Here is a 15,563-nt window from a genome sequence, read left to right on the forward strand (position 1 = left end):
TTAAGGTGACTGGCTGGCTTAAGATTGTAGGTGCTTGAGTTTGTGTCGTGCCTTTAAATAGCACGAGGTGGGTTGCTTCAGCCTGTCATCCTTCCTAGGTCGGCAAAAAGGATACCAGCTTACTGGAAAAGGGTGGCACTGCATCAGCGGCACAGCCAGACCTTAACCAAATACTTCCACAACATTTTGAGACATTATGCTATTATAGTTCAAATACCTATCGCTCACTTGTGAAAAATCACTTCGCAGTCAGATGCTGCATATGAAAGGAATGGAAGAATCTCTTTGGATCACATGATAATTCCTTTTGTTGGTAATGGAAGTTGCATTTCCCCCTGCATTGCTGGAGGGTCGATGAAAAAAACAATTCTGACAAGCTGAACCCAAACGACACAGCAAAAATATAAATACATAAATCAAAATACTAATGTGTGGAAAATAAATAGCTTTTGATGGCGTCGTACGGTCAGGGAGGGAGAGTGTACAAACCAGGAGGGAGAGTGAGGTCAGGGAGGGAGAGTGAGATCAGGAAGGGGGATGTGTACAAACCAGGAGGGAGAGTGAGGTCAGGGAGGGAGAGTATACGAACCATGACAAACATACACGTCTATGGACACACAAACGATTTTGCAATCACGACTAACGGAAGTCTGTCAAGAGATGTGGAACTTTATTTAATAGCATAAAATGGCCTAATGGCTGCTGGGAACAAAGGCAGGCATGAACCACAAGCAGTAAGAACAAACATCCGAAACACATCGGGACACCCAAAGGCTCGATCCATCGAAGCTTTCAGAAATACTTTATACAGTACACTTTTTTTGTTTTTACATACTTTTATATACCAAAATAAACATCTTTGCTTTGATACTTCGCTACATATATACGAAATTTTACGAATAAACCTTGGGCATTTGTTGCTAACATTGAAATCGATTTGATCATACTTGTCATGATTCCCCTGTCCCCCACCCCCATTTGCCACACCTCTTCAATAACTTATCTTTCTCAAAATCTGCATTTCCACCAACAATTTCAATTTGGAATGGCCATCAGCGAGGCTGGTCTTGTCGGATAACGACTGGACGTTTTATGTTCTTACAAGCCTGACGCAGTCTTCGCCTGCTCCGCAAAGTGCTCGAGTAAACGTGCCTTTGTCGTGACAAATTCTGCTCAGTCGGGGAGGTGGGGAAACACAATATCCTTCCATAATTACAATGTTCTTAAAAGTGAGGCATCCAACTTGTAAAAAAACAACAACAAGAAAACAAAAAAGAACTGCCCAAAAATCAATATAAAAAGTTCAAAACACTACAAAATGTTTAAAACAAACTACCCAGCCACGGACAAGGAAAATATATAAGCCACGCCATTATATGTGATAAGAAATAAATAAATATACTATGTAAGACTGTAAAAAGACAACAACGATCAATAACGATTATTTCTAAAAATCCGTTTTAGGAGGAGAATGCGACCAATATGATGCAGAAAAATTGAAAATCTACCGTTTCCAGGAGAATCCATGGGAACAAGATCAGGTACAATGAGTGGCAAACCTTCCACCAGACTGGAGGTCGGCGACAGCGCCGGCAACGAAGAACTCGTGCGATTTTAAAACTAAGACTACACATACAATACACATGCCGCCCCACAACGAGAAATCACCTTTTAATTGTGAAGACGAAAGCTCTTGCTGTACAAAGCGATACATTTTTGGCGTTTTGTTACTCCGTGTGCGTTTGCACTTTCATCGACTTGGAAAGGATAACTGTTACCCTGGCGAAGAAACCACTGACAAAAGAAAGCGAAAATGAGATGCAAGAAAGCATTCTTTAAGCACACAGAGTATACTTGATATGAAAATGCCAAAATTAATTTCGAAAAGAAAAAAAAAATTTTTTTGAGACTAGATTGTGGAATATATCCATTAAATGGGAAGGAAAATACACCGATTTGCGCTTACAAAAGCTACAAGTGCTCAAAGATTAGCCAAGGGCTAACAGCAAATCAACACAGACATCAAAAGTGAGTTTGCATTGTACTACAAAAGGCAAGGAGGTAGGTGGCAATGTGCTTACGATTGAGAGGAGTACCTATTTACTTGGAGCGAGTAAATCTCCCCTGCACAGGACCCAAAATGCGATGCATCAAAAGACTTTAGTCAAGGTATGCTACAATATAGTCTTACTGGGAAAGTGGACACGATATGCTGAGGTAGACACCTAGACTACCTAAAGCAAGGTATCCAGTGTTATGACACCAATTTCAGGCGAAATGAATCTGGTGCCCCCTGGTGGTTGATGAGATTGACTGTGCAGGGAAGAAATACATCTGGAATTTCAAGCAGGCAAGCGAGCTGTGAAAGAGGGAGGAGCAGAGAAAGTACTTGGATTCCTTCGATCGGAACTATTGTAGAGTGTCTTGTCCAGATATTTACATAACAAGAGACTTACTTCACATTGAACATACTGAGACGAAAGTTATTGTGTCTTGTTTGTACTTGGGAGGAAACGGTTGGTGTGGAAACGCACATAAGCATCGAGGGCAAAGGTTAGATGGATGTTTTTATAAAAGGAAAAAAACTCCCTCAAAAGCGAGAGGAATCCTAGACTTTTGCCAATGCTAGTGTCGGTCCGAGTTTGTGGACAATTCGGATAATACGTTTTATCGACTGGGTGTTGACAAAGGTATGTGGGAAACAAAGTACAACGGATGTTTTGGATGTTAACCCTCAAGCTCCATGAAGGGCTAACTCCCGAAACAAACTTGTTTTCTTCCCGCAGTGGTTAGCACACCTTACTCAACCTTCAGTTGATTAAAAAAAAAAAAAACTTTCAATGGATATTGTGTTTTTTTAAAACTCTTTCATATCATACGTAAAGATAATCCATTGGGCATTTTGCTCAAGGATTGAAATCTACTCCAATAAATACCAAACAAAAACTAGCCTTCAAGAATGATTCAACAGCAACCCAAAGTTCGAAATGGTCCGGCCGCTATACTCGACTGTTACAAACGTATTCCACCAGATCAGTCACTCCAAGGAGGTCATCCTCTTCCTCCTCTTCCCCAGCACCCTCAACAAGAGATGCTGCCGCACAAAGTAGAGGTGGCTGGCCCCCAGTTCCGACATTTGGCTGAAGTCCAGGCTTTTTAGGTGAACCCCCAGCATGCCCGCTTGCCTTTACGTCTGGCAGAGGGCCATTGCTTCTGGCTCTGACCATTCCCAGGTCATAGCCTAAGGAACTTTGATTGCTGCTGCTGTCGGTGTTGGTTCCATCTCCATCTCCACAATCATCATCACTGCTCAAAAGGCGCTGGCGGAATTTTCTGACGGTGGTTGGGCAAGAAGGAGAGTGGTGCGGCGTGACATCCAACTGTTCACCGTTCCCTCTTGCTCTCCTCTCTGCTCCGACTACCTCCTCCTCCTCCTCTTCTTCATCATCATTATCATCATCCTTATTGATACGATGGAGGCGCTTTCGCGGGGGTTGTCCTTCTGATCCACTGTCAGATTGATAGCTTTCTGCAACACATCAGGCCAGGAATTAGTCAGGGAAGGGGAGGGAATGGGGGGAGGAGGAGGGAGAAGGGTGGGAGGCAGGAGAGGAAGGAAGTTCATATATATGCTGGTGGGTGAATGTGGCATTCGTCACGTTTCTGAGTTAAGTGTGATGCCGATCAGGAAGAAGAAGAAGAAGAAGCAGAGGAAGAAGCTGTACTACCAAATTCGTACACTTCCGGAATTGTTTGATTTATTTGTGTTCAAATGTCTGGTGATTGTTTTGTATTTATTTATGCGAATGTGTACTTGTATATAACTGTCATTAATTTAAAAAAGGCTTAGGCACTATCGAGCAAAACCTAGCAGAAGCTAGTTAAAAGCTCCTAGCAGAAGTACCCGGTGTTGCTGGGCGGGGGAGGGGGGAGGGGGGGGGGTTGGGGGAGGGGAAGGGTTGAGGGGGGGGGAGGGGAGAGGTGGAAGGGCGGTAAGGGGTGGATGAGGGGAAGGGGGGATGACAGGAGGGGAGGGATGAGGGGAAGGGGGCGGGGGGAGGCAGGAGAGGAAGGGGAGGAAGGGGGTTCATCACCTTTTCGTTAAATATATGCTGGTGAATGTGGCGTTCATCCCGTTTCTGCGTTAAGTGTGATGCGGAACAGGAAGAAGAAGAAGCCGTCATACCAACTTCGTATACTTCTGGAATTGTTCGATTTATTTGTGTTCAAATGTCTGGTGATTGTTTTGTATTTATTTATGCGAATGTGCACTTCTATATAACTGTCATAAATTTTTTTAAAGCTTAGGCACTATCGAGCGATTTTTTTTTTTTACTCCAAAAAAACGATCTTTTTTTCAAATATTTTTCTTTTGCCGAAAACACTCCCAGGCACTCACTGATGAACCTCTGAAAGTTTGACGAAGATCCGTTCAGCCATTTCTGAGAAAAATGGTGACACACAGACATCCCTCTTATATAGTAGATCTCACACACACACACACACGCACACACACACACACACACACACACACACACACACACACACACACACACACACACACACACACACACACACACACTTCAAGATCCCACCTCACCTTCACTGCCCCAGCTCCAAGCAAGCTGCCGTCCCGGGCCTCCCATCACTTTCTGTTTGTGCACTCCCCATACAGTGGATGCAGCTGTTGCGGAATCCTCGGAATCTTCGCGGTAGTTTACAGTGCGAGTAGCTGCACGGCGTGAACAACGCCGATGAAAATCGACCACCTCTCCACTACAGTCACTTGCTGGGGGTTGTGATAAAGGCCATAATATTTCTCAAATCACAGTCCAACAATATATGTATGCAAAACTACCATGTTAAAAACTGTGGTTTTGATATTAAATTTCAAGAGACCATGAAAAATAAAAATGAAACCTTCATGAACAAAACCCCAGGAATCTTCATGGTAGTTAATCTGCCACTCCAGAATTAGAAAATGAGAATGCTGTCTTAATGACTTCCAAAATGTGGAAAAAAAACAAACGGCATACCAGCTTTTATCAGTCCGCTCCAGGATGGACTCCCTCAACTCATTTTAAGGGGTATGTGTATGTATGTATGTATGTATGTATGTATGTATGTATGTTTATAAATATATAAATATACAAATATATAAATAAATATATAAATAAATATAGAAATATATAAATAAATATATAAATAAATATATATATATACAGTGCATTCAGAAAGTATTCAGACCCCTTCACTTTTTTCACATTTTATTATGTTGAAGCCTTATGCTGAAATCGTTTAAATTCATTTTTTCCTTCATCAATCTACACTCAATACTCCCATAATGACAGAGAAAACAGGATTTTAGAAAGTTTTGCAAATTTATTAAAAATAAAAAACTGAAATATCACATTGACATAAGTATTCATACCCTTTGCTATGACACTTGAAATTTAGCTCCGGTGCCTCCCATTTATCTTGATCATCTTTGAGATGTTTCTACACCTTGATTGAAGTCCAAAAGTGGTAAATTCAATTGATTGGACATGATTTGGAAAGGCACACACCTGTCAAAATAAGGTCTCACAGCTGACAATGCGTATTTGAGCAAAAACCAAGCCATGAGGTCGAAGGAACTGCCTGCAGAGCTCAGAGACAGGATTGTGTCGAGGTACAGATCTGGGGAAGCCTACAAAAAAAATTCTGCTGCATTGAAGGATCCCAAGAGCACAGTGGCCTCCATACTTCTTTTGAAGTTTGGAACAACCAGGACTCTTCCGAGAGCTAGCCGCCGGGCCAAACTGAGCAATCGGGGGAGAAGGGCCTTGGTAAGAGAGGTGACCAAGAACCCGATGGTCACTCTGGTTGAGCTCCAGAGATCCTGTGTGGAGATGGGAGAAACTTCCAGAAGGACACCATCAACATCACATCAACCATCACCCCACCGATCTGGGCTTCATGGCAGAATGGCCAGACGGAAGCCTCTCCTCAGTGAAAGACACATGAAAGCCCACAGAATCTTGTTTCTCACAGTCTGAGAGTCCTTTAGGTGTTTTTTTTGCAAACTCCAAGCGGGCTTTCATGTGTCTTTCACCGAGGTCTTTCACTTTCCTGTCTAGGGTAGGGGTGGTATTCAGGGTTCCCTGTGTTTTTGGGGCTGAACATATTGGTGAGACAGGGAGAACATTAAGACAATGGGTCAATGAGCACCGCAAGGCCTTTGAGTGTAACTTTCCAAAGGGATCTGCCATTGCCAAACATGGTCTGAAGGCTGGCCATGTTCCCCTATGGGATAATGCCAGCATTTTGGGGGCAACCCCCAGTAAACGAATATGGAGGATTTTGGAAGCATGGCATGTGGAGGAGTCTGTGGTGTTGCTCACAGAGGAGGTGTTGGATTTACCACTAGCTTTTGGCCCTCTCATGTAGAAACATAACAGGAAAACTGCGTCACTAAACATATAAATTATTACCAATCATGTTTATTATTTTTTTCATCGATTTATTTGAATTATGCTCCGTTTTGTTTGATTCAACATGTGATTTAACGGTTGTTTTGATGTGACATCCAAAGGTGTGGATGTGATGTGACGGTTCTTTGGATGTGACATCCAAAGGATGTGACATCCAGTGTTGCGACGGTTCTGATGTACGGTTTAAATTTGAATGGCACGAGTTGTTCCAGAAGGGCATTGATTGGTGGTTCAGTGTACCCACCCCCTTTTCCCTTATACAAGGGAGGGTACAGATTTGTTTTGCTTCACTCTTGAGAAAGGTCAGTGGATGCACGTTTGTCCGTATTGCTGATCGAAACGTCGAGCAGTTGTTTTTGTTTGCTCATTAAAGGTTGTAGAACTAAAAATGGATGCATTTGATATATATATATACAGTCACGTGAAAAAGTAAGTACACCCCATGTAAAGTTTTGACTTTTTCAACATATTTCAACATACAGCGAATTGATCTTCATTTCAACAATATTGATAGATAGAGGTGATGTAATAAAACAAATATCATGAAACATTTACATTTTGTAGTCCATTGTATAATTTAAATAAACATAAATGCAAATTTCGCATGTGGAAAAAGTAAATACACCCTTGGCTCTAATAGGTGGTATTGCCCCCTTTGGCAGAAACAACCTCAAGGAGGCGTTTCTTATAACTGTCTACCAGTCTCTGACATCGACTGGTAGAAATTTTTGCCCACTCCTCCATGCAGAATTCTTTCAGCTGTGTGATGTTTGAGGGGTTTCTTGCATGCACAGCTCGTTTCAAATCCCCCCACAACATCTCGATGGGATTTAGATCCGGGCTTTTACTTGGCCATTCCAGAACCCTCCATTTCTTCATTTTCAGCCATTCCTTGGTGGATTTACTGGTATGTTTAGGGTCAATGTCATGTTGCAAGGTCCACCTTCGGTTGAGCTTCAACTCTCCGACAGATGGCCTCACATTATCCTCAAGCACCCTCTGGTACAATGAAGAATTCATAGTGGATTCTATGATGGTGACCTGCCCAGGCCCTGATGCAGCAAAGCCGCCCCACACCATAATATTTCCACCACCATGTTTTACAGTTGGTATCAGGTTCTTGTGCTCAAAGGCTGTCTTTGGTTTTCGCCAAACATGTCTTCTGGTACTGTGGCCAAATAGCTCCACCTTTGACTCATCTGTCCTAGCCGCTAGCCCAACCCTGGTGTTGGGCTAGCGGCTAGGGAGCCGGCTTAGGATCCCAGGATCCTGGGTTCGAATCCCGGTCGATCGCTGAATTAACACCAGGGGGGTTGACTCAGCCTGTCATCCTTCCGAGGTCGGCTAATTGAGTACCAGTTCACTGGTAATTCCCTGTTTGTCCCTAAAGGCGGCAAAAAGGGTTGGCGTCAGGAAGGGCATCTGGCCGTAAAACATTGCTTCAAAAAGGGGACCAAAAAACAACAACAACCACGGTTCCCGAAAAAGGCCAACCCCCGCTTGCGGGGAAAAATGGCCTCTAAAGGTGGTTTTTTTTTTTGACTCATCTGTCCAGAGCACATTGTTCCAGAAGTGCTGGTCTTTGCCTCGGTGTTCATTGGCAAACTTTAGTCTTGCCCTGATGTTCTTTCTGGACAGCAAAGGTTTCCTCCTGGCACACCTCCCATGTCGATGAGACAATTTGGGCAGCCTCTTTTTAATGGTAGACTCATGCACTTTGACATCAACAGTGGCAAGAGCTACCTGTAGGTCCTGTGATGACATTCTGAGGTTCTTAGAGACTTCTTTCAGCATCTTGCGGTCTGCTCTCGGGCTGAACTTGCTGGGGCGGCCTGGCCTGAACAAGTTGGCAGTTGCTTGGAATCTTCTCCACTTGTCTATGATCTTCCGGACAGTCGAATGATTGATTTCAAATTGTTTGGAGATCTTTTTAAATCCTTCCCAGACTCGTAGGCATCTATAACCTTCTTTCTGAAGGCATCAGAGAGCTCTTTTGATCTAGGCATGGTGACGCCGCACACTTCAACAACGAAGAGCAAACCAAACTAAATGTCTGAAGTTTAAATAAGACAGGTTCCTCCAAGATCCTCTCCAACGATGTTCTAATCATTTGCACCTGAGCTGGTGCACCTGATTCTAATTTTAGGTATTTGAAGTAGTGACAAATGTAGGGGTGTACTTACTTTTTCCACATGCGAAATTTGCATTTATGTTTATTTAAATTACACAATGGACTACAAAATGTAAATGTTTCATGATCATTGTTATATTACATCACCTTTATCTATAAATATTGTTGAAATGAAGATCAAATACCTGTATGTTGAACTATGTTGAAAAAGTCAAAACTTTACAAGGGGTGCACTTACTTTTTCACGTGACTGTATATATATATATTATGTCAGTTGGGTAGGCATATCTAGATCTAGGTAGATCTGTGTCGGTATCATGCTTCGTCTGTCGTGGGTAGCTAGAACCATTTCGATGTACAGTAAGTCAGGGACCTGTAGCCCGAATGTCGGAGTAAGCTGCTTATCTGTGTCCCCGTCACGAGGGGGCGGGGCTTGGTAACTAGAATTAGGTAATATCTAACTCCATTGTGTGTCGTTCCCTCTGCGAGCATCCCGGTGTCCCTTTTGGCAATACACATAGACACATAGACAATACACCACATAGACATTAGATAGATCCATTAGTGCACACACGAATTAAATCCCCCTCCACCACAAGACGATAAAACTGACCGGACGAGTACCAGCAAGCGGCCACGCATTATTACACCATGGCAGGCAGACATCGTACAGGCAGGCTGAGGCCATGCCCACCTTGCGAAGGATTGGTCAAGGGAGGGCGGTGATGTCAGAGGAGGAGACCACGAACCGTGAGCCGACATTTTGGCCCTTCTGTTGCTGGATCCATAGCGAGCGGTCGCATTTTGCCTCTGTCAGCATCGACATCCCTCTCCTTCCTGTGTCGTTGTTGGATACTCTCTCTCGCTTGGCCCTCGCCGCATATTCCTCTGCCATCGACTCTCCCCACTTCATGTCGGACGTTGGCGAGCGACGATGTGCAGGATGTGACCTGTGGTTGCGAACCGAGGAGACTGTGTGCGGGGTGTTCATAAAACGGCAGAGCCCCAAGAACGAAGAGCCGCGGTTTCCGTGCCGCGTTCGTGAGGAAGGGCACGGTTGGGGAGCGGGGAGCGGGCTGCGCACTCGTTCGCCTCGCACGGGAGGCCTTCATCGGGGCCGAGCGAGCAAGGGCGCGCCGGGGCCTGGTTCGTGCCAACGACCGAGCGGTTCACGCCAACCGGAGCTGTGTTCGGACGATGTGCTGAGACCGGACGATTCCTGATGCACAAATATAAGCCAACACAAACGTGCACACAACGGTGATTTTTGCTTAATTCATTCCCCTGTGCTGTTGTTGAAGTGAGGTGTGCGGGATCCCGATTTAGGAATCATAGTTATTTACCGGCGAATCATAGTTATTTATATATATATTGTTGCGGTTTTGCCATAAAGGCAAACCCCCGAAAGTTAATTGCACGACAACATGTAGCCTGCAGTAATTAGTTATTTCTTATTGAATGTAAAGATTAGCTCTTTCCCATTGTGTAGTAATAAAGACCAAATATGCGTGGAGATTAGGCAGGATTTCAAACCTTCATGTGATTTAAGGGAAGCCATTACTAATGTGCAGGAAAGCGTGGCCAAAAGAGGAGCCCTGAATGAAAGGGGGAAGGAGGACTGAAACCTTACGAGGAGGAGGAAGGATTGAAGGCCAGCACGTGACCAACCTCAGCCAATCGGAGGCTGTGGGACATTCGGGGAGTTTTTGGGGTCAGGTAAATACCCCCGCCCATCGACCACGAGGGCCTTTTGCTTTTTGGCTACGCCCACGACACGACCTCTCTTGGATTTTGCCTCGTGGATGACACCCCTCTTGATTTTCGCTTCGACGACGACCTCACTTGCTTTTCGCCTCGCCGACAAGATTCTTGTGCCTTTGTCCTTCGCCAACACTCCTCTCGTGCTTGTTGCGTCGACGCCCGACACCCATCGCTCTTTGCCGATCTCTCGCTCTGATCCGGGGGACCTGCAAGCGTTGGCCTCTCCCGTGATCTATCTTGAAGCTGGTCGTCCCACCTGCGCTGAATCGAGCTCAACCTGTGCTGAAGTTCGTCGTCCAGATACCTCATCCAGGCTGCATGTCAGAATCGAGCTGCGAGCTGCGCACACCAGACCACGTGGCCCCCAGCGAGGCAATCCCAGCACGTACATCGATCGGTACACGAATAACCCGTGTCTTTTCCCCTGCGTGTGTGAGAATGTGAAGGCGCCTGTGGGGTTTATTATTAGGTAAGGAATTGATAAGCTGCATCTTTGTCTGTTTCTCTGTGCCTTCAAAATAAAACATTTCATTGTTACATTCCAACCTGTTCGGGTACGTCTTTTCTCCATTGGCCTAGCATCATCCGAGACCGAATTTGGCTGTTTGAATCAGGTCCATAAATCACGTAAGGTAACGCCGCTTTCCACACCGTACAAATCTGCTCGGCACGCAATTGAATAAGGTGTGTGAAAGCGAGGGTTCTATCCCCGGTTTCTTCGGTCACGTGTCTTGAAGGTATTTGGGATATTTGACCAGCAAACTCTTCGGCGCGTGGCTGGGAGATTGGCGATCGGAATTGCTTAGCAATCTGTCAATCACGAGTTTAGTCGCTCGCGGTCGGCAGCCTCAGCGGAACCGGAGTTCGTGGCGGAACGGGGCATAAACCCCCCTTAGTACGTCGACGAACCCGGGATCCGCAACAATATATGCAGTGCATTCAGAAAGTATTCAGACCCCTTCACTTTTTTCACATTTTGTTATGTTGCAGCCTTATGCTGAAATCGTTTAAATTCATTTTTTCCCTCATCAATCTACACTCAATACCCCATTATGACAAAGAGAAAACAGGATTTTAGAAAGTTTTGCAAATTTATTAAAAAGAAAAAACCGAAATATCACATAGACATAAGTATTCAGACCCTTTGCTATGTCCCACTAAGACCCATCGTGGCCCTCTGAGGAGCACGCACCTACAATCTGGCTAAGTGGCTTTTCCACCGACTCAAACACTTAACAACCCAATCAGCACACAATGTAAAGGACGCTAAAGATTTTATCAACCGAATCAGAAATATCGGCATCGGGAGTGATGAAATAATGATTTCATTCGATGTGGTTTCATTATTTACATCCATACCCATCAAATTAGCAACGCAGACCTTAGAAGAATACATCAACAACGACCAAGAGCTAGTGAGCAACAGCCGCCTCAGCTCTGGTCATCTCTTGACACTCATTCAACTCTTCCTCAAATCAATGTACTTTGTATATGACAGCACCATATATCATCAACATGGGCTCACCCCGATGGGCTCACCCATCTCAGAGCTCATTGCCGAATTGGTGATGCAACGCTATGAAGATCTAACACTACATGGTGAGCCTTCTCCGAGGTTGTGGTTGCGGTACATTGACGACACATTCGTGATCATGAAGGCGGATGTTGACCGTTTCCACACAAAGATAAATTCAACATGGCCAGCAATACAATTCATATGTGAAGTAGAACAAGCTGGGTCTCTACCATTCCTGGATGTACATCTTTTCAGAGACAGAAACGGCAAGCTACACACGCAGGTGTACCGTAAACCTAATAACACAAAGTATTGGATTACCGTAGTGGCCATCCCACCTGCAACAAAATACTTCTGTTTGCAGCTTAGTACATCGTGCAAAAACACATTGCAGACAGAGACCGTGAACAACGCCGGATGGAAATGCTGCATGGCGCTCAACTACTGCGAGAAAACCACGACCCAAATGTATTTATCAAATCTTGTCGCCAGAAATCCAACGACGGCAACAACCATCCAACCACACCTACACACACGGTGGCACTTCCATACAAACAACACACTTCCGAAACAGCAAGCCGCATTCTACGTGAGTACAACATAAACATCACCCACAAACCACAAACATCCTTACGAGCACAGCTGTCAAAGCCAAAAGACCAGGTGAACAAATTTGACAGAAAGAATGTCATCTACAACATACAATGTGAAGATTGTGAAGCCAATTATGTGGGCGAAACATCCAAACGCTTAACCACAAGGCCAACTGAACACCAACGTGCTGTAAGACGACAGGACAGGTTGTCATTGGTTGCGACACACACACACACACACACACACACACACACACACACACACACACACACACACACACACACACACACACACACACACACACACACACACACACACACACACACACACACACACACACACACACACACACACACACACACACACACACCTTGAGAGTGAACCGCGAGATGATCGAGGCCTGGTACTCTGATAAAAACTCCATCAACCGACACATCGACTTACATCCCACATACAAAACACGATGCAATCAATTACAACGTCAAAAACGGCAGTCATTTGAATGCAGGGAAGCCCTGTGATTGGGCAAAGACTTGGACCAATCCATGACCTGAGCCGTCCCCAACGGAACTTAACGGTTTCACCACCACACCACACTCAACGCCTCTGAGGAAGAGAACCAGTTTGTTCTCGAAACGTCGGGCTATTCATAAAGAATATTTAATTATACTGCTCAGTGTACTATCCTTTTCAATATGAATTCTGAGCTGCAAATCTTTCGAGATGTGTATGTGTGTGTGTGTGTGTATATGTATGTATATATATATATATATATATATATATATATATATATATATATATTTATATATATATATATATATATATATATATATATATATATACATATATATATAGTTGTGGATATGAGAATGGTGTTTTTTTTTTTGTGGTAAAATATCACCCTCCGTCCTCCATTTGTTGTTGTATAAAGGTCAAAGGTCGTGCCCGTAGTTATTTCACAAGCACCCACGTAGCCAATAATAGATTTCCTCCTTGTTGACAGTTATTTCCTTATTCTGTGTATTAGGTTAAGGCTCCGTTCCCACTAGTTGACATTCTCCATTGCACCAAGTGAAATAAGAGTAGATTCCCTTCACATTCCCCTTCCAACCATTGCCAACTGCATTCCCTCAAAGCCTCAATTGCCAACTGCACTGGGTGGTTTGTTAGGGTTGCTACAGCTTTGGAAGGAGGGCGAAGCGAAGCGAAGAGAGCAAGAGAGAGAGAGGGAGAAAGAAGCAGAAAGAGGGAGTCAGGGCGAAGCAAGAGAGGAAGAGAGGGAGTCAGAGAGAACAAGTGCCAAGTGCCAAGCCTGAGGACAAGTAACAAGTGCCAAGCCTGAGAACAAGTGCAACCACCGCAGCTTTAAACCACCACAGCTTTGAGCTTCGACGGCAGTTTTCGTCCGTGGCTGCGAAGGAACGGCGGCGGCTAAACGTGCCGATCGACCAGGGGGCGGCGGCTGCTCACTCCCGGCCTGACCGTGCTCCGGTTCCAGTTTTCGTCCTCTCCCTCCAGCCATCCACCTCCTGCCATTCCTGTCATCATTCCCCACGTGAGTCTGTCTTTGTTTGTTCTGTCCCTGGGTTAATTAAGCCTGTATAGATAAGCTAGCATTTCACTGTGTCACCTTTCCTCTTCTGTATTTTATTTTCTTATCCTTCCTTCTTCCTTGGTTTCTTTCAATTGTGTAAATAGTAAATAAATCATATTTGTATTTCTTACCCTTTGCCTTTCTTTCTTCTTTACATCCTTCGTCTTAGTCTTTTCCCCATTGAATATCTGTGGCGCGATTCGGCCAACGTTCAGGAATCGGGTTAGTCGGGGTAACTGTTCGGGCGCCGTGGCCATCCGCTCGGCAAACAACATCCTCGCTGCGGTCCCGTAACAATATATATATATATGTATATATATATATATATATATATATATATATATATATATATATATATATATATATATCTCTTCTCTTCTTCTTCTTCCCTCCATATGGGGTGAGGTCCAATGGCACCAAGCTTCTGCCCTGACTTGACCGTGATACTCCACCACTTCCCTCTGTCCTCAGCCAACTCTCTCCACTCTCCAACCACCCCCACCTTACTGATATATCTTCTCACACAATCCTACCATCTTAACCAAGGGCTGCCTCCTTTCTTCCTACCTTGCTCCTTCAACCTATCCGCTCTCTTTACCATTCTCTTTTCCCCCATCCGCTCCAAATGTCCAGCCCATCTCAGCTGGCATTTCACCAATCTCCCTGTCAAGCTCATCTGCACACCAATCTCCTCCCTCAGTTCATCCATTCTCCTTCTGTCCATCCTCTGCACTACCGCAATCCTCCTGACCTAGTTGTTCTCGCAAACCTGTAGCCTCTGTTGTTGTTTCTCTGTCAGTGCCACCGTTTCCAGACCATAAAGGTAGGCCAGCATTAGACACGACATCAAAACCTTTTTTCTTCTTCTTCTTCTTCTTCCTTTTTGTATACAAGATCAAGGCTCATGTAAGAGCTAACACTTTAAACACAAAAAACATAAACTGACACATAAAACATATGAAAAAAGGAGTGGGAGACAAAATGGAGAGAGAGAGGGAAGCACACAAGCACAACAGTCGAGAACAGGGACATCAGGAGATCTGTGGAAGGGAGATGGCTGGGGGGAATGGGAGGTGGGGGATGGAGGGGGCGTACACGGTATAAAACAAATTGACACTACCAGAAATTTCAGGAATGAAGTCGGAGATTGAAAGACGTGGATTTGGGGTGTATTAACGGGGGTAGAAAAGATCAAGGTTTTGGATGGGGGAAGATAAGAGATGGTGGTGAACAGCTGTTTTAAAGACCTGGAGGGAGGAGTGGGATTGAATAGAGTGAGGGAGTTTGTTCCAGAGGTGGGAGAAAAGAGGAATGAAAGACTGAAGGTGAGCAGAGAGTCTTGATGTTGGCAGTTTCACCAGAAGAGGGTTGCTGGCAGATCTTGTGTGCCCTGAAAGAATATTTAGGGGACAGAGCACAGACAAAGCAGGGGGAGCTCGGCCGGAGATGAGTCGGTAGAAGACAGAAAGACCACCAACGTGCCTGCGGTGAGAG

General features: G+C 44.7%; 1 protein-coding gene across 3 annotated transcripts in view; it reads right to left on the reverse strand.

The window, feature by feature from the left end:
• Nucleotides 1–649: 649 nt before the first annotated feature.
• Nucleotides 650–15,563, reverse strand: part of LOC137435341 (uncharacterized) — a 103,782-nt gene continuing 88,868 nt past the window's right edge. For all 3 annotated transcript variants that reach the window (XM_068129034.2, XM_068129035.2, XM_078784420.1), the window contains 2 exons: nucleotides 4,601–4,789; nucleotides 650–3,529 (listed from right to left, as the gene is read on the reverse strand). In XM_068129034.2, the coding sequence (XP_067985135.2) occupies nucleotides 3,000–3,529; nucleotides 4,601–4,789 (719 nt within the window). In that variant the 3' untranslated portion in view covers nucleotides 650–2,999. The remainder of the gene's footprint in view (nucleotides 3,530–4,600; nucleotides 4,790–15,563) is intronic.

This window comes from Myxine glutinosa, chromosome 9 (genome assembly GCF_964187855.1).
Source record: "Myxine glutinosa chromosome 9, kmMyxGlut1.1, whole genome shotgun sequence".
Classification (NCBI taxonomy): Eukaryota; Metazoa; Chordata; class Myxini; order Myxiniformes; family Myxinidae; genus Myxine; species Myxine glutinosa.